Raw genomic sequence first — 26,223 nt, 5'->3', positions numbered from 1 at the left:
ATCATGCTTGCTAATTTAAGTAATATGTTAATGTTTCCTGCAATTTATACAGCCAAATAACTTGCTTCGTGTAGTTGTGTAATACCTTTCCATCATTACCAATGTTTTGCCTCTCGGGCAACACCGACTTTATCATTGAAATTCATTTTTTCTGATCGTCCGATAAAGTGGAAATTTCTATGCCCCATACCATGTAAGAAACATCCACTGGCAATTATAACTTATTTGCATAAAAGATCGAATTTCAATACAATGATATCTCGATATAACGAAGTGCCTATTTTACCGACTTCTTTATATTGAGATATACAATGCCGGAGTGGGAGCCAGCTTTGGGATGACCACGGCGTTAGCGGGAGATTTCATTTAAACTTTGGCCACCCTGCTTATCAGTGTTGTAGCCATTGGGTTTTGCTAACCAGGAGACAATAATTTGGTAGGCCTGGCAGGCATACATATACATATCTGGCTAATGGATATCTGAAAAGCACACACACCAGTTGATAGAAGAGTACATGATATTCAACGGTTTTATCATATAAACGTAACCCCTAAGATGTTGCAACACATCACATGTTAAATATTTTTCATACAAGTCGGTAACACCTGTAATGTCACAACACATTGTGTGTCACATATATGGCAAGCCATCACTGCCAGTGTGATGACAACAAAGTTGCAACTCCTCGTGCTCCCCGCGCTAGAGCCAGGCGCGGGAGAAAATCTCGGCTCACGATCACCTCCCATTGTTCCGACTTAAATACGTGGGACACAGCTTGCCTCGTGCCTTCCCATGCAAGCTACAACAAAATGCACTGAAGATAGCCACACAAGCACTTCTATGCTCATGTGCTTGCTACTTCACTTAAAGTTTCTGCAGCAGTGTGCTTGAGAGCTAGACGCACTAGGCTATTGTGCGATGTTCATGCTTGGTAATCTGTAAAAGGTACTAGTGGCCACGAGGACACTGAGAATGGTTATGTCCCTACATGTACTTGAGAGGCCACAACATTCATTATTATAGGCGATGATGTAGCTCATAGCAGGTGTTGTTAGTTGACATTGTGTACATAGCAAGACATTCTTGGGAACAGTGTCCACCGCGAGTGCCAAATAAATCACTGAAATCCATTTGATTTCTTTATTGATAATATAATTTACAGTTTAACATATGCTATATAGGGTTTATGAGTAATGACAGCAGTAAGCTTCAGCTTGATTCTAATCACCAGAGATTCCTGTGCCCCATGCCTAACTACAAGTAAGAGTGTTTTGCATTCCACTTGCATCAAAATGTAGCCTCTACAGCCGAATATAAAATTTAATACGCATGATTACGTGCTAATCAAAACAATACCAAAGTCACTATGCCATTACAGTGTTAAATTTATCTCCTTTAATCATGCTCCTCTGCTTTTCTGGTCAAGCAGTGCGAAATACTCAATGCATCCTGAGTCTGTGTTCCTCCATGGCCATAACGTGACTCTAAGTGGTGCGTTAGTTTGTCTTTTTTAGAAAACCCTTTATTACATACAGGACAGTGGTACTGGTAATGGCCTCTGTGCACCACTTCTTCATGCCTCCTTGCACTCCTGATTCGTGTGAACGTCTTCCCGCACACCTGGCAGGCGTGAGGCCTCCCGTCCATGTGCTGGGACAGCATGTGTTCGATGAGCATGTGTTTTTGCGTGAAGGCCTGACTGCAGTTGGGGCACACATTGGTGGATTTGTCATCGGCCACATGCAACCTCTGGTGGCAAGCCAACTGAGACTGCTGGGTGAAATGCTGCCCACACTCCACACACTCGTACAACATCCCGTCCGACCGCTCTCTTTCAACCAAGTGGTCTCTCAGGTGCCGGTCGCGATCTTCCCGCTGGCTGAAGCCTTTTTTGCAGAATTGGCACTGAAACAGCTCCTCGCCTCTGAGAGTCCTTTCCTGCAAGCTGAGATGGTTCCTAAAGATGTGCAGAATAGAAGTGAAGGATGTCAGTTGCCATATAAAGTTTGATACAAATGTCATACCGTGTTCTCTCATAAGTGCTGCCCTTTATAAATTTGTAAAAATTTGTTATCAAGTTTTTACGCGCCAAAACCACTTTCTGATTATGAGGCATGCCGTAGTCGGGGACTCCGGAAATTTGGACCACCTGGTGTTCTTTAACGTGCACCTAAATCTAAGTACATGGGTGTTTTCTGATATCGCCCCCACTGAAATGCAGCCACTGTGGCCAGTATTCGATCCCGCGACCTCGTGCTCAGCAACCCAACACGATAGCCACTGAGAAACCACGGCGGGCGCCCTTTTAAAGAAAACAAGACTGCATCTAAATTTCTTCAGTGTAGAGCCTACATGACTAACCAAAAAATAAATGTGTATCTACACTCGTACAACCTTTCATCGAAGTGGTCTTTTAGGTGCCGGTCAAGATATTCCCGCTGGCTGAAGCCCTTTTGACAGAACTGGCACTCAAATGGCTGCACGCCTCTGGGTGTCCAATTATGCAAGCCAAGATGGCTCCTGCAAAGTGCAGAATAAATGGGAAGGGTGAGAGTTAACATTTAAACAGTGTTTGATACAAATATAATATATTCTCAGATAAAAGTACCCCCCCCCCCCCTTTTCTTTTTTCTTAAATTCGCATCTGAATTTCTTGAGTGCGGTGCCTGCAGGAGTAACCAAAAACATTGAAACTTTGAAAACAGGCATACTTGCCACCATATGTGATGATCTTGGGAAGCATTTATTTCAGCTTCTTTCACTGTTTAATTTGTCATAGCTGGCACGTAACAAGAGCTGGAGCAGTTGGAGTTGAGATCGATGCACACATGCTATTCAAGGTATGCAGTATGCAGGTTTCTGTATGCAGGTTTCGACTTCTTATTGCATATAAAACAATAACTCACTACCAGGATTTTTACGGAAGACGTCAACGGAATGTTTCCACTGATAGTGCCCTCACAGATTTAAGATGGTGTGGGAGTGACAAAAGCTCACTTGACAAATGTGTACAGCATGCATGAGCATGCAGGTTCACATGTCTAAAAAACAGTGCAAGCACAGGATGACAACTGAAAGACACAAAATTCAATGCACAACCTTTGAGTAAGACGTCCTGAGCGCACAAATGCACAGCAGCAGGCGCTCCCTACAGAAAGCAGCATGGGCTCTCACTCCACGCTTGGGGAAAGCATGACACCACAAGGCACGGGAAGGAGGGATGCAAACTTTGTTATATAACAAGATTATAGGTGCCCCGTCAACAAATACAGTAGAACCCCGCTGGCATGTTGCTCATTTATATGTTTTCCCAGGTATAACGTCACTGAATCCTGGTCCAAACAAAGGGTTCCTATGTATTAGAATCCCCTTTGACATGTTGTCATTTCTGCATTACACTTTGAGATTTTGGCTTATAATAACAAGTACCAAATGTAACGTCTATAGCATAAAAAATCGAAATGAAAAAGAAAACTGCAGTAGGCACCCTAGCTGCGCACTTCAGACCACCATCAATGCATAGCTTTGATGCACCGCTGTTTTGGTGGCGTCACGAATTTCAGTACTCCAGAAATGGACAGAGACACAATTCAAATATTTTAAAAAACATTTATCTAAAATAATAAAATAAAAAAGGAAACACACAGCAAACTACCCTGGCACACTATAAACACTATACACACACGAGACACTCCAAAAACTAGGTATACACATAAATAAAAACAAACAAGCCCTCAACTACATATTGTTCCTCCGCTCGACTAACCAACAATCACGAGCAAACGAACGTTCTGACTGTCGCCAGTCGTGTCGGACTCCGTCCCAGCGTGCTAAAGGACTTTGGCCTGCGTGGTTTTGACGCAGTGTGGGCGTTGACCTCCAATGAGAGCGACGAGGTTGTAGTCTTCCGCAGAGACCCGCGTGGCACAGGACGTGGTCTGGCCCAGTCGGCTGTTGTGCTGCTGACGTGGCCAAGCGATTGCCTTCGTGGCAATGGGTTAGCAATCGGTTACGGCAGCGTGGGGATGAACTGGGGCCGCAGAACACAGCCACGGCGACGCAGTTGAGGCTCAGAGCCGGAGTTGTTGCTGGCAAACTTACGGATGCCCCGTCTCCGGTTCGTGGTCACCGAAGCTGCTGCCTCCAGTCTCCAGAGCATAGCTGGAGATGCCACTGTCTTGCTTCTCGACCACGTGAGCAATGCCAGCTCATCTCCACCTGCATCTCCTTTTTCTTCATTTCTTCTTTTCTCTCGCGCTTCACGTGCTTCTCACCTGCGGATACCTTCTCTGTTTCTTCGACCGGCATCTTCATCTTTTTGGCATTGTCATACAGGTCTTGCCAGTAACTCATGACAGGTGGGTGTGTCTTGACATACGTTTTTCAAATTTCATAAACCTTACAATGCGTCGTTTGATACTCAGGTTCTGCCTACATGATCACGTGGTGATTTGGCCACAAAGTCGAGCAGAAATAACAATAATGCTATGTGCTACTAGAAGGCGATGATGTTGACCCTTGGATATAATGGGACATACCCATAAGCCCCCACTGCTGATCTGACGACAACGACATGCCTTGCTTGATGTTGGCTGGCTTCCATACTGGCCGGTGCTTGTTACCCTTGTAAATACACCCTGTAAATAGTTTCACTCCTGTGCTTTCACGTAACAATATTTTGGTTTTCATATGTTGCCAGCACGGTCGTCGGCCATTTCAGTAGCGCCTCCTCAAAACTGAAACTAGAGAAGCCTAGTCAATCCAGTAACTGCCGACCACACCAAACTGCAGCACAAGCCAGCACGGCAAGAAATGTGAACAAACAAAACAACAAGAAACACTATGTTTTAGAGGCAACATGTAACTTTCTTTTTGTCAGTAGTTTTCTCAGCGTCTGCTTTGCACATGTCACTGTTATTATACGATGGTGCATGGTGGTGGAATCTGAAAAATTTCAACAGCACCGGTTGAGAGCCAATTCAGTGCCATTATCATGAATAGCCCGAACAGTGAAAATTTATGAACTGATGGGTTGATGAGCAGAATGCTTCATTTTGGGTCTTTCACTATAACAATCTTTCAGAATAACGAACGATTTTCAGCAGTTCTGCGTGATTCATTATACAGTCGAACCTGACTATATATCGAACCAGTTTACATCAAATTATTCTGTATATTGAAAAATTTTTGAACACAGTATAGTTACAATGAGCATACATAACAAAAATTATGAAAATTGCAGCAACTCCCGACAAGTTGGCTTTCCCTCCAGTAAGAGTAAGTAAGAGGTTCGATAGAGCCATGCTGCCAGGTTTCCTTGCCGTCATAGCTCCATCCAACCGCTCTCCCCGCCATGACCGCGCTGCATCAGGCGAGCCGTCGATATCTCCTTGCAAAAAATGATACTGGCCCGCCCGCAGCGCTTGCTCATACAGCCAATCGTGCAAGATGGCCCAAGTGCGAGTTGTCTCGCTGCTTTTCGAGTTCTTTGTGTTTGCGCCTTGTGGGCCGCCTTCTCCCGCAGTGTTGCCGTGACGAAGCGGCAGAATTTGCTTTTCGCCGGGAAGCTCGGAATCGTAAATTGGGCGGAACACGGTGAAAAGTCGGATGACCATGCAGCGTACAAGATTCCGAGAAGCACTAGCTACTCAGCACAATCTTGAACAACAAGGGGGAGATTAGGGCTAAAGTGGGCAAACTCGTGACCCGGTGGCGTTTTTACAACTGCTAGTAGGTACAGCACGGCGGGGCGTTTCTCCCGGCACTCGACGTTTCTGCGCGGGCGCGAGCAAGAGCGGGTGCGAGAGAGAAAATCTGGGGGCCTTTGCTCCTTCAATATGTGAGTCTGCCTATGCACAACGAAGGAGGTTTCTTAACGCGTGTTGTATGCGTTTATTCCCTAGGCATGCCAACATTGCGGAGTGCGGTCCAGTTTGTTTACGCTCCGCCGCTGGCTGCCCGCGCAGTGAAGCAGTGGGCACAGATGCCCCATTTGGTGATCACTGTGTCTGAAGGGGCAAGGTTCTGACTGGTGTTGTATAAGTCGCGGGTCGCTTTTTTAGTTGCAACAATAGATTGCATTTTATACAAACACTGCTCCAGAAGGGCACATGTAACCGGCAAACAAATTAAGGCCTCAGGAGGGCGCCTGGGGTTACAATAAAGCAGGCGGCGCAGGATCTCCAAGGCACCCAAGGGGTAGCGGGGGGAACAAAGCTGGAAGCAGGGTGGCCTGTGGGTTGGGGCCGCGGAGGCCAAAGCTCGCTCGCTGCCCTGCCCCTCTTTCCTTTGCTTGCGCGGGAGCGGCACTCATGAAGGCAGCATCTTTATCATTTCACCCTCGCATGCTTTCACTCGCACCTAAATCACACAGTGCGTGGGGCGTAGTAGGATCTTATCGCACTTGGACTTTACACGAAACATCACGCTGCTCCACTTCGGCTTTCGCTCTTGTCGTGGTGTGCGCGATTTAAGAGGTGCATTCCCAAGCAGTTGATTGCAATTCAATCATTTTACCCTCTGCGTCAGTGGAAGTTTTGATTTATTGTCTCGGTATATTCCATAGCGGTACTTGGCAGTGAAATTTCGTTATATTGAAATAGCGTACAAGCACACCTCGTTATACTGACGTTCTAAATACATGGTGCTCTATGGACAAGAGGTTATGAAAAGTTAAATTGTTCGTTATATCAAGAATTTAGCTACATTGAACTTCGTTGTATCTATGTTTAACTGTACTGTAACTAAGCTGTAATCAGTGCTGGTATAGCAACGTGGTGTTCCCTTTAATAAGGGTAGGCCATACTGTATATCCTTAATTTCTATGTACCCAAGTTAATGATAGCTTTCTAAATTCTTTTTATGCAATGCCAGGAGACTCCCGAGCATGTGCGGTACCATATTTTCTTACCTAAAGTTTGCAAGCATTAAACTTTGTGAAAAATTACTTCATATTCGATTTCATATTCCGCTTCTTTTTTCGTAGTTTGATTCGAAATCTACTATTCGGTATTCGCACACCCCTAATTAAAAGTTGTTTAGAATCCCGTGACGATGTTCAGCTGAAGCTGAACAGTCTGTGCCAGGACCCTACTACTGCTCCTCCTTCACATGCACGAGACAGGTGGCAGTTGTGGGCCTTACTCATTTAAGCCCGCATTCAAGGCTTGCAGCTGAGGAACAGGTACAAGCCTTCTTGTAGCAATAAAAATGTGGTGCTGCAGCAGCAATTCTGCAAAACAGTTTTGGAGCAACTGCAACTCTGCTGTGCTACACCGAGAGGCTAAATGGCATAAACAAGTACAATTCCAAAAAAGTCCCTTTCAGTGATATGTCCTTGCTGATAAGTAGCTGAAACGCAATGCAACATGGCAGAGTGAAGCAGGACGCTGCTAACTTCCAAATTATGGAGTATGCGCAACACAACTTTCCTCACCTCTGCTTGTGGTCCTGCCACAAGTGTGCATTCAACACATCTTCCTTCAAGAAGAGATCACCACATTCTTTGCAGGGGTAGACCGTGTGCAAAACAGTGGCAGTGGTTTCGTCTTCTTGAGACAAAAGAGGGAGAAGAATAAGACATTGTTTGGGAAAAGCTGTGAAAAACAGTTTTAAGCAGAAATGAAGTTTTAGCCTTTCAACCACACAAAGTGGTACCTGGGTTTTTTTGTTGTGCATCCAATGCTCAGTACACAGCCGTACAGGTCGGGCACAGATGGTTACAGGTCAGGCACATTTAGCGAGATTCCTTGCAGCACTTTTGACGCATCTGTGTTTGTGTGCAGACATGGCAGACTCATGTTTAATGCTCTTTTGCTGCAGTGACAGGTATTTTCTTATAAACTGCTGGCCTGTCAGATGCATTGGGTCATCTGCTTTCAACGCCTGTATTAGACTCTTTTTTGGAGGTTTTTACTAATATTTACCAATGAGCTGGCGGATATGTTCCAACCGGTAGCCTGTCATCCTTCTCTTGCCATCAAGCGTCCCATGAACAATGTCGTGGTTCAAGATAATGAAGGAGATGAAAAAAATGTACCACTTCACTGACTTTTGAATAACGGCATTTGAAACTGTCACGATCATGTCTGCCTTGTCCACAGCTCCTATGCAGGTATTGTACTTGCTGATGCACAGAGGTATCATTTTGGTTCCACTGCTCCTTTTGTCCTGCCTTGGAGCCTCCAAAATTAGTTTAATTGAAAGCATGCACACCACTTGTTTGTCCATCTACCACACTGAAGGACTTGTGTGTTGTGAACACAAGTAAACAATCCTACTGCAAAAAAAAAATCACTGGTTATAGCATAAGAAATAAAATTACTGCCTGGCTAGACTTCCAACAACACTAAACTGCAAACTACAAGCTAAAATCATGATTGTCATTTAGGCTTCCACTACAAAACCAAGAACAAAGCTTTCAGTACCTATTTTGTATCTGCATTGCTTTGAAAACTTGTCGTTGTTTCACTTGTGATAATTCGCAATGCCTTGCTCAGCAGACAGGGAAAGAACACTAGTAAGACTTCAACAGTAAGTTGTTGTGGAATATTTGCTTGCTATTCAGTATTCAAAAATACCAAATAGTTCATTTTCAACTACAAATACAAATTGTTAGTGTATAATATCCCATTCGCATTCAAAACTTCGAATATTCACCCACCCTTGATCTGGCACTTATATTGAAGAGCAGAGATTATCAACCACAACTTGTGTAATCTGCCACCCTATGCCAGTTCATCACTGTTCACAAAGCGAAGAAAACACAGAATTAAGAAGTAGCGGTTGTGGCTCAGTAGCTTCGAGAAAGCTGGCATGCTGATGAGTGGGTCCAGTGATAACTAGTCGCCACATAACGTCCTTTTCATAGTAACATAGCACAGTTACCAGCCAGGAGAATGTAAACTTCACCTAGTGCGACTTCCGTCCAATCATGAATGCGGTTGGACAGAGAAGGTGCGCAGGCAACAAGCACCTGCTGACAGAATAGGTTTTTCCCTTCTACAGTGATGTCGACATGCTCTTGAGGAAACAATCTTTCAATATTTCCAGCTTGCATGTTTCTGCAGAGATGTTAGGGTTGATCTGCCAGATGCCACTGACTCAAATTCATGCAGTGTCGGTTTGAAGCAACCTGCTCTCCAAGTTCTGTCAGAACCTCCACATTCTCTTTTACCATTCTACAGATGTTTCATGCTTGCAAACTATTTTGGGAAGGGCAGAGAGTATGCAGAAAGTCATGGCTTCACTACGGCAAGGGAATGCATAGGAACTCACATGAGTACACCTGGCCACGGCACTTAAAGGGCTAGAGAGGAAACATGAAAGTTGAAGCAGACCATAATTCCTTTTTTTTGTTTTCAATTACATGCTTTTCACTATTACAGAGGCTACACACTACAATGTTATTTTAAATTGATGCAACTCAGAAAGGGTGAAGGAAACAAGACACAAAGGAAAATACATGGAAACAGGGGAAGACAGAACTTTGGTTGGCAGACGACTCGCATGCTTTCGAAAATTGCAATGCTGAAGACATAGATAGCATGGTCAAAGCTTAAGACATCTGTCAAGATAAGCAAGAAATAAAATTAGCCCATCGCATATGCAGTAGTTGTAAAGCGCGTAACATTGGCCATGCTGTGTTACGTACTCCATTGTGGTATATGGAGAAAAAATACCATTCCCAGATTACTGCTTTCAAGCAATACCAGACATACTAAAAAATGGGATATACAAACCTGTCTACCTGCATTCTTTTTTTCCTTTCTTTTCTGAAGCCCATCTTTACTTCCTCACCCACAAAAAAAGCAAACACTCACCGCTTTCATCATCCCATACATCACCAGCAGGCTCGCAGATGCGCATTCTGTCATCTTCGACAAAAGTATTCAACATCGCTTGTAATGGGATGGACTCCGCTAGTGACTTCTCTCCATGGGCATTCACAAACATCTCTGATGTCTATTCGCATGCAAAAAAGGAAATAGCAGCATCACTAAATAAAGCCTAAGGTGTACTGCAAGTGAAGAATATCTATCAAGTGCGTAACAAGCTGACATAAGAGAGTCAATGTAGCTTAATTCAACTGTATTGATGAAACCAGGTAATTCATAATCAATAACTGGTTCTGACAAACAACTGCAATTCGTCATGCACCAATTAATTCACTGGAGCCATAGAGGTTAGAGTGACACAAGTAAAATTTTGATGTTGCATGATCACAACAAATATGCCAATAAGATCATCAAAAATTTTTGGTCAGTCCCCTGTAATTATTGACCCATTTCACTAACATGCATATGCTGCAAATTACTTGAATGTATTATAGCTTCTCATATCTACGGTCACTTTGAACCAAATAACTTTTTTTCTCTAATCAGCATGGCTTCAGAAAAGGCTACTCATGTGACACTCAGTTATTGGAATTCACGACTTGCCTTCGCTTTAACATGAACTCTAATGATCAAACAACCGATTGCCTCTTTCTTGATTTCACGAAGGCATTCGACACTATACCTCACTGCCATTTAATTTCCAAATTGTCTGCGCTGTTTCGATTCATTAACATTCTCTTGGCTACATAACTTCTAGTCTTCACGTCAGCAATTTACAGTGGTCAACAACATTTCATCTAACCTCTGCGATGTCACGTCCGGTGTTTCCCAAGGCATTGTGCTAGGTCCATTTAATATACATCAACAACTTGCCCGCTAACCTTTCATCCTCAGTTAGGTTGTTTGCTGACGACTGCGTCATCTGCCGGAACATTACATGTTTCGGTGATCACCTTACTCTCCAAAATGACCTTGAACTAACCTATAGATGGTGCCTAACTTGGCGGATGTCCCTTAACACCTCCAAACGCAAGTTAATCTCGCTTAGTCGAAAGCGCACTAACTCAGTGTTCCACTATTCAATTAATAATACTGTAGTTTCGGCTGCTCCATTGTACAAATATCTCAGCGTTTACCATTCAATGGACTTATCTTGGACAATGCATGTAGCAACTGTCTCATCCAAAGCTTCTCAATCTCTCGGCTATCTGCATAAAAACTTGCGTAACGCGCCTTCTAATGTACGAAAACTAGCACATCTTACTTATGTTTGCCCACAGCTAGAATACGCTTCATCCACATGGTATCCATATCAAGATTATCTAATCCGTATGTTGGAAGCCGTTCAGAATAGGGCAGCCAGATTCATCTCTGGCAAGTATGACTATCATTCGAGCATTACCCGAATAAAACAAGACCTTGCATTTTAGTCATTAGATCACCATGTGATTGCTCTTTTACATCTGTTTCACAAGTACATTTATAGTAATAACTTTCACTTTTGCCGCTTCATGCTTCTGTGCACACATCTCATCACATTAACAGTGCACTTAGTTTCACGTGCATTCAAGGTCAAACGCAGGCATTTAACTCATCACCACTACCAAGAGGTATTGCACATTGGAACAGTTTCCCGGATCACATTGCATCCATCTCTAATCGTGAAACATTCCGCGATAACCTAAATTCGTTGCGTATTATTACTGTATGAAACAATTTTTGTCATGTAATTACTGTTGCCCCCCTTACTCAATGCCCTTCGATAGACCTGTAAGGTAGTGTGAATACATGAATAAATAAATAAGTGTTGTTGCCTATAGCTTGAAACTTAGCATAGTGAATAGATTCTAAAGCCCCCTTTGAAACATTTATGCCTATTGGTTGCAATGTCTTGAACTTTTGGATAAGGTATGATTCTCTATATTTCCTTTCTCGTTCAGAACGGAAATTTAACTGTAACATGTAAAGTTTGAGTTCATCAATGTTATGACCTGGTTAGTTGAGATGCTCGGCAACGGCTTTGGGAAGGCTTTTAGCTGTGTCCGCGCGATGTCCGTTTAGTCCGACTTCATTGACTGTCCCGTTTCACCAATATATTTTCTTACAGAAGAAACATTCAAGCATATAAATCACATCCGAACTTGTACAAGTGAAGCTAGATTTGACTTCGTTCTTATAACTATTTGCCGTGCTTTTGATTTTTATGTCACTTTGAAGGTGCCTGCAGGTTTTGCACTTGGAGCAACAGCCTCCTCTTATTACAGGGGAATGATGTTGGCTGGATTTTACCTGTACTAACATGTCTTTAAAGTTCCTGTTGCGGTGACAGGTGACCCTTAGTACATCCAGGAACGTTTTTCTCAGACGCTTGTTACTTGATATTGGCGGTATTTTCGTAGGATTTTGTTTATGTTTGGGAGTTTATTAGAATATTTTGTTATAAAGGCTGGTGGTCTGTCAGATTCTGGTATAGGCTATTTCTTCGCTAATTCCGACTGTCTCTCCAATCTTGACGCAACATCATAAGCTCTATCGAGAGCAACTTATGGATTGTTTCTTTCTGCTAGCATCGTTTTAAGGTCATTTAGGTGGTGGTTATAACCGTGGTCTTCACTGCAGCTTTTTCTTATTTGTTTCGCTTATTCGACAAAAATTCCTCGCTTGCAGTGTCACAGGTGACGACAGTTGTAGTCTAAATATTGCTGGCTATCCGTAGGCTTCCGGTAAAGTGTCATTGTCAGTTTTTCGTTTTCTATGTAGACTGTCGTGCCGAGGAAGTTGATCCGACTAGGATAGTGGTGAGCAGTAAATTTAATACTCAGGTGAAAGTGATTGAAATGGCTAATTAAGTCAGTTAACGCGCCTGTGACATGTTCCCATATTATACATATGTCATCAATGCACAAAGATAGGTATGGGGTTTTAAAGAGTACGATTTCAACAGGTCTGCTTCAAGCTGTCCCATGAAAATGTTTGTATACGTGGAAGCGAATGGTGTTCCCGTGCTACTGCTGAAAGTTTGCAGCTGGTGAATAGAATAGAATTAGAAAAAGTTGAGCATGCGCTTGGGGATTGATTGCAAGGGGTTTAGAAATGGCTTTAATTCCTTCATTCACTCATGGGTATGCTAGTGTGAAGGGCAGAAACATTCAAAGTGACTAAAATAGTGCAATCTGAAAGGATTTGGTTGGCAATAATGCCATCGATAATTCAAAGGAAGTGCGGTGTGTCTTGAACAAAAGATGGGAGGGTGGTGGGGATGTTTGACAGGTGTTGATTTAAGAATTTAGGTAGCGACTGAGTAGGTGTGTTGTTATTAGACACAATAAGCCGACCTGGGATTTCCACTGCAAATATTTCTTCGACCGGTACTTTATGTATTTTAGGAATAAGATAAAAGTGGCCTGCTTTTTTGTTCTTGGGCATCATGAAGCGATATTCAGATTGCGTGATTAGTTCCCTGGACAGGAGCTCCGCTATTGTGTTTTTCACAGTATTGCTGTAGTCTTAAGTTGGGTTAGAGTCGAGTTTTCTGTAATGGGTGTAGTTGCTCAGTTGTTTGGAGGCCTCATTCTTGTACTTTTCTATAGGCTAGATTATGATACTGCCGCCTTTATCTGCTGGTTTTATTACAATATCATTCCTTTCCGGAAGTTCTTTAAGGATTTGGTGCTGAGCAGGGAAAAAATTTGTGCGTTTCCGGCAATGCCAACTCACTCTAGAATTTCCTTTGAGATCAGCTGGATGTAGAAATTCAGATCTGGGCACTGTTCGGTTTTCGGTGTCCACATGCTAGATGGTCTAAGAGAGTCTCTATCTTGTTTTCCTACTTCTGGCCTATCGAAAAAGAACTCCTTGATGCGCATGCGTCTTGAAAACTCTGTTATATCTTTGTGGAGTTCGTATTCGTTAACTGCATTGTTCGTGGGACGAAACGTTAGACCATGTTTCAGGAGATCAACTTCCTCGGGGATTACACTCTAGGATATGTCTACTACGTTGCTGCAGTGCTCTGGATGCTCGCCCGTAGGACTATTGATGGAGCTATGTGCTGTAGGGGTTACATTAGTTTCCTTGGGTGGATCTGCAGTTCTATCTTCGTGCTGGTATTTATCTAGTAATATTTCCTCCCTAGTTTCGACGAATTGTTCACGTTCTCTTCTTTCCGGTTCAGATAAATTTATGCTGTCGAGTTGATCAGCAATTATCGTAACTTGTTCTTTGCAGTGTTCTTCGAGCATATCAATTAAAGAGAGTGATGCATTTTCTAGGACAGCATTCTACTTCAATGATAGCCTGGAGGGTAAAGAACCGAGGGCACATCTAACCTTAATTTTGAGACCTTTTGGAATTTTCCTCTGTTTAATGCAGCTAGAATAAGGTTTAGGTGAAATCTGTAATTTGCTTGTTTGGCGGTGATTTTGGGGGATTGGAGGAAAGGGCAAAATTTGTTGTTGCATGTGCTATCCATAGAGGAGAATAATGGAACTCTTAAAATTCCTACATAAATATTACTTAGATGTGCCTGGGTACAAATAAAGTTTTGGTTACAAGACTCAAAGCAATACAAACGATTGAAACAAAGCTCAAGTTTCACCTTCCCGGAACATTCAGTCTGTACTTCACAAGTCCTCTGCAAATCGACAAGACGAACTTCATTACTGTACATACCAACGCTTCAACATGAATACAAGAATGCAAGATTAATTGGGAACAACTTTCAATAATTTATCTTACCTTTACAGCAGCTTCAGTCTGTACACAACTGTCAACCTAGAAGCAAATTTTTGTGTGTGTGAAAACCCGACGGTCCGTTACAGGAAGTAAAGCTAGAGTGAGAAATGGTGGCTACAATGTTTCAGAAACAACAAAAAGATCACCTTTCCAACTTCTTCTGTCTGCCCACAAAAGTCAACCTGTAAGGGAGATAATTACCACAGAAATTGAATGGCAGTTTCTCAGACACACAAACACATGAACACGATATTCAACATGCTACCATAAACAAATTTGTCTTAACCATGGCTATGCCTGTTCTGGACATTAAAAAAAGCATGAAAACACTTGAAAAAACACATTGAGCAAGACAAAAATTTGTTGTCTGAGTAGCTGTTTATAGAAGCCCTATGAATAACACCATAATTTGAGGCATAAACCTTGATTTTGCTTCATACAGTCGAGTCTTGATGATTTGAACTCGAAGGGGCCCAAAATTTTGTTTGAATGAAAAGGACTTCTTTTTGAAGTATCAGCGCACCACAGCAGGATGCATTAACAGTGCAGTGCGAGTCGTGAAATGTTGTGGCACGCACGCACACAGCGAGCGAGAACCACGAAACTGCCCACACCAGCCAACGCTCGCTTCTTGATAAATATAGTGTACTAGAGCAGGGGTAGTGGGCTGAGGGGAAGGCTTGAGCAATGCGCGTGCATTAAGCAGAAAATCCGCAAATTCTTTGCAGCCACGAGGCGGCGCTATGGAGCCTTTCACCTTATTTCACCAGTTCCCGCTGTGCCAATGCATGACAAAGTTGGTTTTTTATTCTATGGCCGCGCTCGCACGTTGGCCTGTCACCTGCATTCGTCCATGTATTTATGTTGTTCTGTGTTTTGTGCACGCATTTGTTATTTCGTGTGAAGTTTTTTTCTCTGACTGGCAAGGTGATATGACGAAGCCTCGTCGGAAGAATTGCTTCGCTCCCGGTTGCAGAAGTGGATATAGTGGCGTGAAGAACGTGCCCAAGTTGCTTGGTGTCCCCAAGGACGACGAAAGGCGCTGTGTTCGGAATCAGAACATTCACCGTGCTGATAAGCCCCTGGAGCTGAATGACGCTGTGCGTGGGCTACAATTCTAAGCAAAGTATGTATTTCAAGACTATGTTCACGTCACTGATGGAAAGGCAGTGCGGATACCACGTGAAAAGCCCTCACTTTGACTGTATGCAGTACTGACCATTCTGCCGAATGTTCCGCAGTACCCGTCGAAGGTGCCAGCATACGAAAGACGTCCAAGAAAAAAGGTGTGCGCAGAACCTGCAGTGGGTGGTTCGTCTAAGAAACCTTGCTTGCAAGTTGATGAGCTTCGAATGGACGGGCCGGCAATCGATGTGCAGTACATGTTTGACTTATGGAACGAGTATCAGTCGACAGAGCAGTGGGCTGCTCACAAATTTCCCAACGATGGTGGTGCTGCTTATATTCACGCCTCTTTTAACTGTCAGTCTCACGCTGTCATGATCGAAAAGACTGTCTTCATGGACTCCGGAAGTACACAAGGCGGCATTGTCTGCCGGACATATGTTTGCCATGCATTAATATCAGAACCACTCTCACACACCATGGAAGAAGCGAAACAGGTGCTGCAACCTTTTTTCATCCTGTTTCACAGCAGAGCTGTCTATGACTAGCATCTCAGGATTTTTTCGTGGCGTAACATCAACAGAAAACTATTCTCATTTATGGCTCATACCTCTGTGAGGCAGAGGCTACAAGCACTCACCAAAGTGAAGGGAACTGTGCACACATTCTCTGGAATCATGCATACAACATACAGAACAGCATGTTTTAATGAAGAACAAGCTTAAGACAAGTATCTGAACCACGTGCATAATTGGTGATAATACACTAATTGGTGATAAGACACGCCTACATTCAATGTGAAGCACGTAACGCTCCCTGCATACGTTTCCCAGTGAAGATTACCGTTGCACAAGCTGCTGCGGTGACGAAAGCTCGACGGTTGCATACAAAGCAGGGAGTGACTTAACTACACTTTCGTACATGCAAGAATCAGCCTAGTAAATGATTTCTGTTGTGACATGCACGTATAATGATTACCTCTGAAGAGCAGTGTGCGTAAAAGGCACGGCGAATTTCTCTTATCTCTGGCTCACTCGTAGGTGCACGAAGTAGCAACACAAGCCAAGTCACAGGCTGTCAAAGCATAATAATTAAGTGCATGTGAATGTCGCCACGTGAATAATTTCAAACTACTACGCAAAGGGTAATCATTCTAGTTGTCATTTACAGCTTCGCTGTCCAACCACCTTTACAGCATGGACTGGAGCCAATTTTTTTATGTGTAAATAAATCGCTCTCTGTAGAACTAAACCTGTGTGCACACTGAATGTTTTCTTTTCAGTGCAGGCTCCAATAAGCCAGTCGTGCCACCGGCACGTGCTTGGACTCGCAAGTACCAAGGAAACCTTTTAATCTTGTGTCCTCACAAGAAAACGAAGCAACTTGTTTTTTTTCCCCACTTGATCTCATTTCTGTATATTAGAGAGTGCGGTGGAGCGCATTGAAACGATTTTTTCTGGCCGGGCAAGGAGACGTCCGACGTGTTTGCGTGCATGAAGGGCCCAGGTGAAAGGCGCAGCAGCGCCACCTGTATGTTTCTGGTAAAACTGCTTCACCGCGGGGCCTTCCCATGGCCCACTATCCCAAATCTAGTACACTATATTGATAATGGTAGAAAACGAAACTTCAAGGAGCGGGCTAGTCTAGAGCCGCCGCAGCGGGAGCGCGCGGAGACCGTCAAAGATGAGGGAGTTGAGACGGCGAACGAGGGAAGCGTAGTTACAAGGGAGGACGGGAGGGAAGGGAATCTGCTTACCCGCCAGCTTGCTGGATGGCGCTAATTACCTTTGCCACCGAAGCAGCGGAGTCGCCGAGGCCGGACTGGGCCTCCGCTGCTGCTTCCCTCTGCCTGCTCACGTTTTTTCCTTCGTCTGCTGACAGATCGGCGCTGTTTACCTTTTTCGTCCAGCGTTCTTAACGGGAATCACGTCTCATCAAGATGACGAATTCGTTGCCACTGATCATAATCATGTTGGTGTGCTTCTTTCTGTTGCGGCGTCGCCGTGTTCAAAAGACAAGGAGAATGGAGTATATACTGGGTGTCGCGTTCGCGTCCGTGTATTCAGGGTATGTCTTGTGTAGAATCGGGTATGGCGCACTGTCTCTAACAACCTTTCGATCTGGACGTCTCGGTTAGGCACGTCATTGCAAACAAATAAGCACGAGCGAGAGATGACGTGAGCAGACGATAGTGCAAAACAAGCGGTCTGGCTGAACCAGACGCGAGTACGGTCGGTAGGGTCGCATGGTACCAGTTTCGCGCGCGTACGTCATAGTAGGAGCCACTAGCCGCGTTTACATGAATGCGACAGTGTCGCATCGCATCGCATTTCTAGCACATCACATTCATGTTAACAGCAGTAATGCACTAGGAAGGCGCATCGTATTAATCCGCCAGGCGAGGGTAGATTTACGGGCGCGAGTCGACTTTCGCGGAGCATGTAAACGCAGGATCGTTGCATTAGGAATGATGGGAAGGAATTAGCCACCAACGTAGCGGCGGTCCCAGCTGCCCACTTCGAATTGAATTTGGCGTTGCTTTTGTAAAATGCACTTCGTTCGCAGCAAATGATTGTGTAAATGGCTTTCACTTAGTCTCAGGCCACTTCGACGACAGAGTATTATGGATAACCTTGTGGTGTTTTCGAGATCACTTCTCGTTTCGAACGAGTCGAAGCCTAACGAAAGAAACATTCGAGATGTCAGCGCTACCTATCGCTAGAGTCGGAAAATAGCTGCAACGATGGCATATGGCCTCTGAGATCCGAAGATCTCGCTGGCCCATGGAGTTGCCTACAAAAATTACTAGAGGGAACTCTGGCGCTGCAGTTGTTGTCCTACCATGGGAATGATGGGAAGTACATGGATTTGTCTGATCTTCGTGCTTATGGATTCAGGCGTTCTTGTGGCTGTGTATATTACGCTATATAAATCTTATTGTCGTATATTTCAGCGCAATCTATATTCTTCGAAGTGCAGAAGACGCCGGGAACGCGCCCAATTGCTATTAATTGCAACGATTGAGCTTGTCTATGTGCCCAAATCGAAACGCACCAAGCGTCTCAAAGCACTGGCATGCCCGCGATAAATTCATAAGTGCGTTTCATTCGCTTGTCGATACATGCATCCGTGGCTTAATGGTTTCAATATGAGGCTTCTTTACTAGAGTCCCTGTGTGCGAATCCTGCCGTCGGGCAATTTTAATGATGTTTATTTAATTATTTATTACGCAATAAACTGTTGAAAATGACGAGTTTACAAAGTCACAAAGCCGTTTGAAGCCAAAAAAGACGAACTTTAGGCAAATCCATGTACTTCCCCTAATTCCCATGCTGGGACAACCGCTCCCATTGTAGCTCACGTAGACACTAGCGCCAGAGTTCCCTCCAGTAATGTTGTAGGAAACTCTATGCGCTGGCCAACTAAAGCTGCAAAAAACGTGCGCGGCTTCGCGACCGCTACACTATAGCGTATAGCGTACGCTAAACTAGAACTGCCTACTTCTCGGCACTCAACCACCAACGTGCACTCGGCCTACTACCGGAAACCAATTACACCGGAAGTCGGTAGCACGTCTCTTATACGACACCATGTGGCGCTACGTTCTCGCGAGAGTTACACCCTAGCGAGAGTTAAGGCGCTACATGTAAACGGCGTCGCATCGCCTTTCCCCACGTGCCTTTCCCAAATGCGCTTGGAAATGCGATGCGCCACTGTCGCATTCATGTAAACGGGGCTACTAACCGCTTGCTGCTCGCTTGTCACCGCGGCGAGCCACAAAAAAGTACAGCCCGATCCACGCAGTGAAAGCTGTCGAAATAGCGAAGGGTCGTTTTATCAAGTTTGAACTCGTGTTTAGCGCGATTTTCACGAGTCTTTTGTCTCGTCGTCGTTTTGCTAGATTCAAGCTTCGGTTTCCGAGTGCGTACACTCTTAAGTTGCGTGAGGTTGTGATCAAACCACAGTCTATCACACACCTTGCAGCCGTGGCCAATGTCACGATCGAGGAATTCTCTCTTGAACCGTGCATCGGCACCCTCCGTGGGAGGAACCTCTCTGAGTCGACGTATCTGCTCCGCCTCATGCTCTCGAAGTTGCGGGTTAGCTTGCCTCTGCTGGCGCTTGCCTTCGTTTGCGTTCTTTTGAAACTGTGCGTTGGCTTGCCTCCACCGGCGCTTGGCTAGGGCTTCCCGTTCTCGAACCTCAGTGATAGCGATTCTCCGCCGCTGGCGCTTTAATTGCGCTTCCCGCTCTCGAAGCTCGGGATTTGCGCGACGGCGACGCTGCCGCTCTCTTGCGAGCTCCCGCTGTCGCTTGGCCCGAGTTGAATCCATGGGGCGAAGGCGAAAGCAGCGAAAAGGAGAAAGCGCAGGACACCAAGCAAAAGAACGCGCGCCTGGCGCGCTGTCAAAACCAGGGTTGCCAGATGACCCCAACAAAAGGCAGCCAAATGATTTTCGAAGTGCAGCCCGAAAATAGTAAAGTGTAGGTGCGTTGTAGTGGGCCGAACCATAGAGTGGCATATTCAACGTAATTTTGCCGCGGGCACTGAGACCGATTGCACGCGTACCCTCTTATAATGGTGCGTTATATCAACTGAAAATTTATAGCGAAACCTTTTTGCTACGCATACATATTTTAGCCATGGGTTATACAATATGAAGTCTTCAATTTTGTTGTTGTCAAGTGCGTCGTCTGCTAGCGAGCGCGCGTTCGTTGCGCCGACACTGGCGGACGCCCAATTTTTCTCGCAGAAAGTCTGTGCAGTAAAATTTTTTAGTGGTTTTACATGCTTCTGTGCGCCCGCGACTCTTGTCGGCCGGTGCCTATTGTAACTTTAGCCAGGTGAACTCCTATTTTTAACACTGTGTTCACGAATTTTTTTGCGACAGAAGCCGCCTATCTGCAACATGAAGCTACGCAAGAAAATTTCATTGATATCGTGTCATTTTACGCGCGCTTCTTGTTGGTGGAATATTCATCAAGGATAATTATCAAGGATAACAATAAAGTGAAATAAACAAGATTTATTAACTGCGTGGTGCAAAGACATGTAGATGACCAATGTATTTCTAGGTAAATATAAGGGTATATAGACATATATATCCACAACATGTATGAAAAAGAAAATTATCAAATATTCTATACACACTGATAGAAAAAGTGAAAACTCCTGACCGGAATAAGCGTGTTTCTTTTAAAAGCTGCACCAGCCCCAGGTGATTGAACCAATGGACTTCCCGGGAAAAGAAATCAAGGCTATTATTAGATGTTAATATGAACAAAAGTGTTAGGGAAAAGACATTGCCTATTGTTAAGAACGGCCCGCTGAGGTGCAAGTTTTTCCAGCCAGTTGCGACAGCGGTGTCAACTTTTCCTGGAAAGCCACCACCATCCTCTCGCCAAACGGCGTCACTAAGTCTACTGTGTCCGCAGGACAATGCGTCACGTCCGCCACTCTGCGTCGCGGGATTGCCGAGATGAGTTCGACGAACCAGGCTTTGCGACGGAACCCGCCACCGCCGACCCGGTCTGGTGTGAACAAGGGAGTGCACTAGGGAACGTAGTTGGAGGCCCCTTCCCACGCACCTTTCAAGACGCAAGACAATGGACAACCGGCGGCCGCGCTGCGGGGGTCAGCTCGGGGAATAAGATACGCCTTTCCTGACGTAAGCCCCGAGTTCTGCGAAGACCGTCTGACGTCGGTGGGGACCGTGAGCCTGTGTGGAAGTGTGTGTGTGTGTAACCCGCAGAGAGGCGGCTCGTCTACTGGTCAAACGTTTCCCTCACCTAGGGATCGAGGGAGGACCGAGTGTTTATAAACCGCTGTTGTGCGGCTGCTCAGTGTACTTTCTCTCGCAGTCATGCTAGACTGATGAACTGCAACGTCCTTATGTAGATACTGTAAATAAACCCATATTTCTCGTTCTCGATGAGACGCAGTCCTTCCCTTCAACAACGTCCTCAGCGTGGATAAGTTGGACGACGGCATGGGCCAGCTACGCTCTAATTCATGCCCGACTCCAATCTTGACAGCTGGTTACGAACGGTAAGTCTTTAAGACCGGGAAGTCTACCGATGTGATCTCCGTGGTTTGTTAGCAATCTAGCATGCAGGCAAAATGAAGTAGAAACATATAGTCTAATCGAATGGTAATTGTTGTTCAGATCGTATTCGACTTCAGAATTCACTAGTGAAAATGATCGAATAACCGTTTCCGTATTATCTGAAATTAGTACGTCACTAAAAATACCGCAGTTATATGTCATTTGGGACTTCAATAAAACTTTGGTCGCGGCTAGTTGGTACACGGTATTTTGAAGGTGTACAATTCAGCGCTAGCCCCAGTGCTTGTCTCGTCTCTGCGGGTTGTCCTGGTTTTGCGCTGAATTTTGCACCTTCAAAATACCGTGTCAGCTGACTAACAACATTGTGGGTTGTGAGTTGGACTTTGTCCGGGGTTTGTCGGTTGTCCGGGGTTTTGCGCTGAAGTTTTCACCTTCAAAATAATTTTTTCATCAGGTTACAAAAGGCTGGACTGACTGCCCCTACGAAATTGTTGATATCACATGCCATTCTTTATTTCTGGAGACAGTCCTTACGTGACATCTCATTATGGACATCGTGGGGACACAAATTTGGACCAGCCATGTGAGAAATATAATGCACAGCTAAATATCTCTACTTTTATGGCAATACCTTCTACAGCAGTGGTTTGGAATGGAGTAAAGCTCTTATTATCGCCCGTAATTACAGGCTATTTTATAACACAGCTAACTTACTAGTAGTAAATCCATTGCTGTGGTTAAAGGGACACTAAAGGTTAAAATTATGTCAACGTGGACTGCTGAATACCATCCCAGAAATCTCAAAACGCTTGTTTCATGAGAAGAGACTTATTTCAAGAGAAAATGCGTTCTGGAGCGTCCGCGTACCTCGCCTGCCCCTCCGATCGAGGAGTGGTGACGCCATGGATGGATGGATGGGTGGATGTTATGAGCGTCCCCTTTGGAACGGGGCGGTGGGTTGCGCCACCAAGCTCTTGCTACTATGCTGCCTGATATCCTACCTAGGTTAACCAATGAAAAAAGAAAAGAAAAAAAAACTCTATGAACTAACACGTCCAAATTTTCTGATCCCCTATTGCGAACTGTGTTTTTGTACGTCTCCGTCTTTTGTCGTTTCCCTACTTTTCTTCCACCAATCCTCCAATCGCCTCTTACTAATGTGTATTGCGGACCTGTTTGCTTTACCACTGCTCCCGCTGAACCCAAGGGCTTCAAGGAGGCCAGTGGTGCCTAAATCGACCGCTGGGTAGACGTCTTCACATTCTAATAAAATATGCTCCGTCGTTTCCCTAGCTTCACCGCAGCAAGCACATGCTTCTTCTTCATTCTTATATCTCGCTTTATAGGTGCGTGTTCTAAGGCATCCTGTTCTCGCTTCGAAAAGTAATGAGCTTCCCTTTGAGTTATCATAAATGGTTTCTTTCCTGATTTCGTTTTTTCCTCTTAAGTAGTTACTCATGGCAGGTTTCTTTTCCATTGCCGCCACCCATGAGATTGATTCAGCTTCTCTGACTTTCCGCTTGACCTTTGTTGTTGTGTTGTCCACCCTACAGGCCGCATACTTGCTGGTAAGCTTCCTAGTTCTTTTCCTCCACTGTGAATCAATGTTTTTCCTGTACAGATACCTGAACACTCTTCCAGCCCATTTACTTTCTTCCATATTCCTCAGCCGTTCTTCATACTCAATTTTACTGCGAGCTTCCCTCACTTCAAAACTAGTCCAGCCCATATCACCCTGCACAGCTTCATTTGTAGTCTTCCCGTGAGCGCCCAATGCGAGGCGACCCACTGACCTTTGGTTCCCGTCGAGTCCTGATTGCACCCCTGATTTATAGCAAACAACCGCATTTCCAAAAGTAAGTCCTGGAACCATTACACCTTTCCACATACCTCGGAGGACCTCGTACCTATTGTATCCCCATAGCGCTCTGTGCTTCATTATGGCTGCATTTCTCTTCCCCTTTACTGTTATAGTTTTTTCTTGCGTTTCCATATATCCATTGCCTTCGTTTATCCATATACCAAGGTATTTATATTCTGTTACCCCAGGTATTTCTTGGCCCTGTATCTCCACTGTCTGTTCACTGTTTTCATTGAATACCATAACACCTGATTTTCTAACACTAAACTGAAAACCTAAATCGTTGCCTTCCTGTCCACAGATATTAGCCAGACATTGCAAATCACTTTGCTTGTTAGCGAGCAACACAATGTCGTCCGCATAAAATAAACCTGGGAGTTGCTGCTCTATTACTGTACCCGCCTGTTTGTACGAGAGATTAAACCCGATATTACTTCCTTCTAGCTCCCTCTCCATCCTCACCATGTACATCATAAACAGCAGCGGGGATAATTGGCACCCCTGCCTCAGTCCCTTGTTGATTTGAACTTTCTCCGTGCTTCTCATCCCTTCCCATTCAACGCAAACGGTATTTTCTAGGTAAATCTCTCTTAAAAGCTGTAGACAATCGTGCCTTCCCCTTCCAGAATATCCCACAAATGTTGCAGTCTACGTTGTCGTATGCTTCTGTAATGTCCAAAAAGGCCACATACAACGGTCTGCTTTCTGCTTTTGATATTTCGATACACTGAGTCAGAACAAACAAGTTATCATCCAAACGCCTACCTATTCTAAAGCCATTCTGAAGCTCTCCAAAAATGCCATTATTCTCTGCCCATGCTTGAAGCTTCAATTTGATTGCCTGCATTGCTAGCCTGTATATTACCGATGTAATGGTTGACGGTCTATACGCATGGTCTCATAGTGACGTTGCGCCGTCGGTGAGCAAAATGGTCATTTAAATTAAATTATGAGGTTTTACGTGCCAAAACCACTTTCTGATTATGAGGCACGCCGTAGTGGAGGACTCCGGAAATTTTGACCACCTGGGGTTCTTTAACGTGCACATAAATCTAAGTACACGGGTGTTTTCGCATTTCGCCCCCATCGAAATGCGGCCGCCGTGGCCGGGATTCGATCCCGCGCCCTCGTGCTCAGCAGCCCAACACCATAGCCACTGAGCAACCACGGCGGGTCAAAATGGTCATACTAGCCCCAACCAGACGTACGCGTCGGAACGCGTCCGCACGCACTGCGCTCACTCGACGTCGCTTTATTCTGTGACGTCGCGTCGCGCCCGGCGGAGGAAGAGGACGCGCACCCAAACGATCACGGAGGAAGGAAACTAAGGAGAGGCCCTGACGTCACTCTTTGTGAAGCAAAAGTGAAGCCGGAAGTTGGCGTTGCTCATCGCGATGCTCCGCCTTTTGTGCCACCCTCCTCTCTTGTTTACATCTTTCGCGAAACCACGCCGCGCTGCGCGTGGTTTCGCGCACGCTCGCGCAACATCCGGCAGAGCACGGTGCAGGTAACACAGCGCAACAAGACACGGTGACTAACGCAAACCCGCCCACACAGCGCCTTTGCCACGGCACGAAACCTACCAGAGCAACACGTGTGAGCGCTCAAATTCAGAACAACGCCGCCATTGTGGCCCAAAAGGCGTGGCCATACAACAACAAAAAAAAGCAGCAAAAAATGAGAACCTACTACGTCATTTCCGCCACACTTTTCTCCTAGCGCGCCACACTTTTCTCCTTTTCTCCTTCCTCCGTGCAAACGATGCACGAGTTGCCGCGCACACCTCGCCGCGCATTTCGTCGCGACGATTCAAAGGCAGCCCACTGAAACTTCAAAGCGCGCGCGACGCAGAGTCGAGCGAAAACGAAACTTTTCGACCATCCATATACTGCAGAAGGGTAACGACAAATTGTTTTTTCTTAGAATCGAACAGAAGTAGACAAGTAGCATTTTCTTCAGTCTTATAACCTAATGAAATGATCTTTTTAATACGAGTGGTTGAGCACTAGTAACATACATTATGATGAGGAGTGCCTTCGTCATCGGGCTAGTACCGGAATGTCGCTGGGGGGGGTCTCAAATCGTGTCATGCATTTACACCACGGTGATTTACACGGAGGAAAACTCAGGAGAGGCCCTGACGTCACTCTTTGTGAAGCATAGAGTTTGAAGCTTAAGTGATGCCGGACGTTGGCGTTACTCATGGCGTTGCTCCGCCTATCGGGCCAGCTCTCCTGTCTTGATTACATTTCTCGCGAAACCACGCCACGCTGTGCGCAACCGTGCTGCTCGGACCCGCGCGCTCCGCAGCAATACTAAACAATCGTTAGCACGTTAGCATGATTCCGCCAAAGAGGGCAAAATTTCCCGCGGATATTTCTTCGTCCGTTGCCATTGCCATGGCGCGGTACATTGCGTACAGCGTTGTATGCGCGTTCATTTCACGAACTTTAGTTGCTCCTGTCCCACCTGGCCACAGCAACATCCGGGAGAGCACGGTCCAGACAACGCAGCGCAACAAAACACGGAGACCAACGCAAACCTGCCCGCCTGGTGCCTTTGCCACGGTACAAAACCTTCGGAGCAACACGTGTGAGC

At 45.1% G+C, this 26,223-nt stretch overlaps 1 protein-coding gene across 2 annotated transcripts; it reads right to left on the bottom strand.

Annotated features, from left to right (window-relative positions):
- Positions 1 to 1,127: 1,127 nt before the first annotated feature.
- On the bottom strand, positions 1,128 to 20,125 carry LOC135917869 (zinc finger protein 260-like). 2 transcript variants are annotated; one of them, XM_070527763.1, is made up of 8 exons: positions 19,674 to 20,125; positions 14,718 to 14,753; positions 14,575 to 14,610; positions 14,435 to 14,470; positions 9,823 to 9,964; positions 7,437 to 7,548; positions 2,396 to 2,521; positions 1,128 to 1,958 (listed from the first exon to the last, which is right to left on the bottom strand). In XM_070527763.1, the coding sequence occupies exons 1-8, from the start codon at positions 20,028 to 20,030 to the stop codon at positions 1,397 to 1,399; spliced, it is 1,407 nt and encodes a 468-aa protein (XP_070383864.1). In that variant the 5' UTR covers positions 20,031 to 20,125; the 3' UTR covers positions 1,128 to 1,396. The 2 variants fall into 2 exon arrangements, with proteins under 2 accessions (XP_070383864.1, XP_070383862.1); XM_070527761.1 differs by having other exon boundaries at positions 7,437 to 7,551; positions 19,674 to 20,124.
- Positions 20,126 to 26,223: the final 6,098 nt, after the last annotated feature.

This window comes from Dermacentor albipictus, chromosome 10 (genome assembly GCF_038994185.2).
Source record: "Dermacentor albipictus isolate Rhodes 1998 colony chromosome 10, USDA_Dalb.pri_finalv2, whole genome shotgun sequence".
In the NCBI taxonomy this organism is placed as follows: Eukaryota; Metazoa; Arthropoda; class Arachnida; order Ixodida; family Ixodidae; genus Dermacentor; species Dermacentor albipictus.
The sequence above is the reverse complement of the archived record's forward strand: the minus strand, read 5'-3'. Positions and strand labels throughout refer to the sequence as shown.

Bases quoted from the DNA above. Each gene is read 5' to 3' on its own strand.
- LOC135917869 (XM_070527761.1), bottom strand. From the start codon at position 20,030: ATGGATTCAACTCGGGCCAAGCGACAGCGGGAGCTCGCAAGAGAGCGG. The intron at 14,611-14,717 runs GTGATCTTTTTG...ATTTGCTTCTAG, and splicing joins AGACAGAAGAAGTTGGAAAG to GTTGACAGTTGTGTACAGAC. The intron at 7,552-9,822 runs GTGAGTGTTTGC...TTTTGTCTCAAG, and splicing joins TGTATGGGATGATGAAAGCG to AAGACGAAACCACTGCCACT.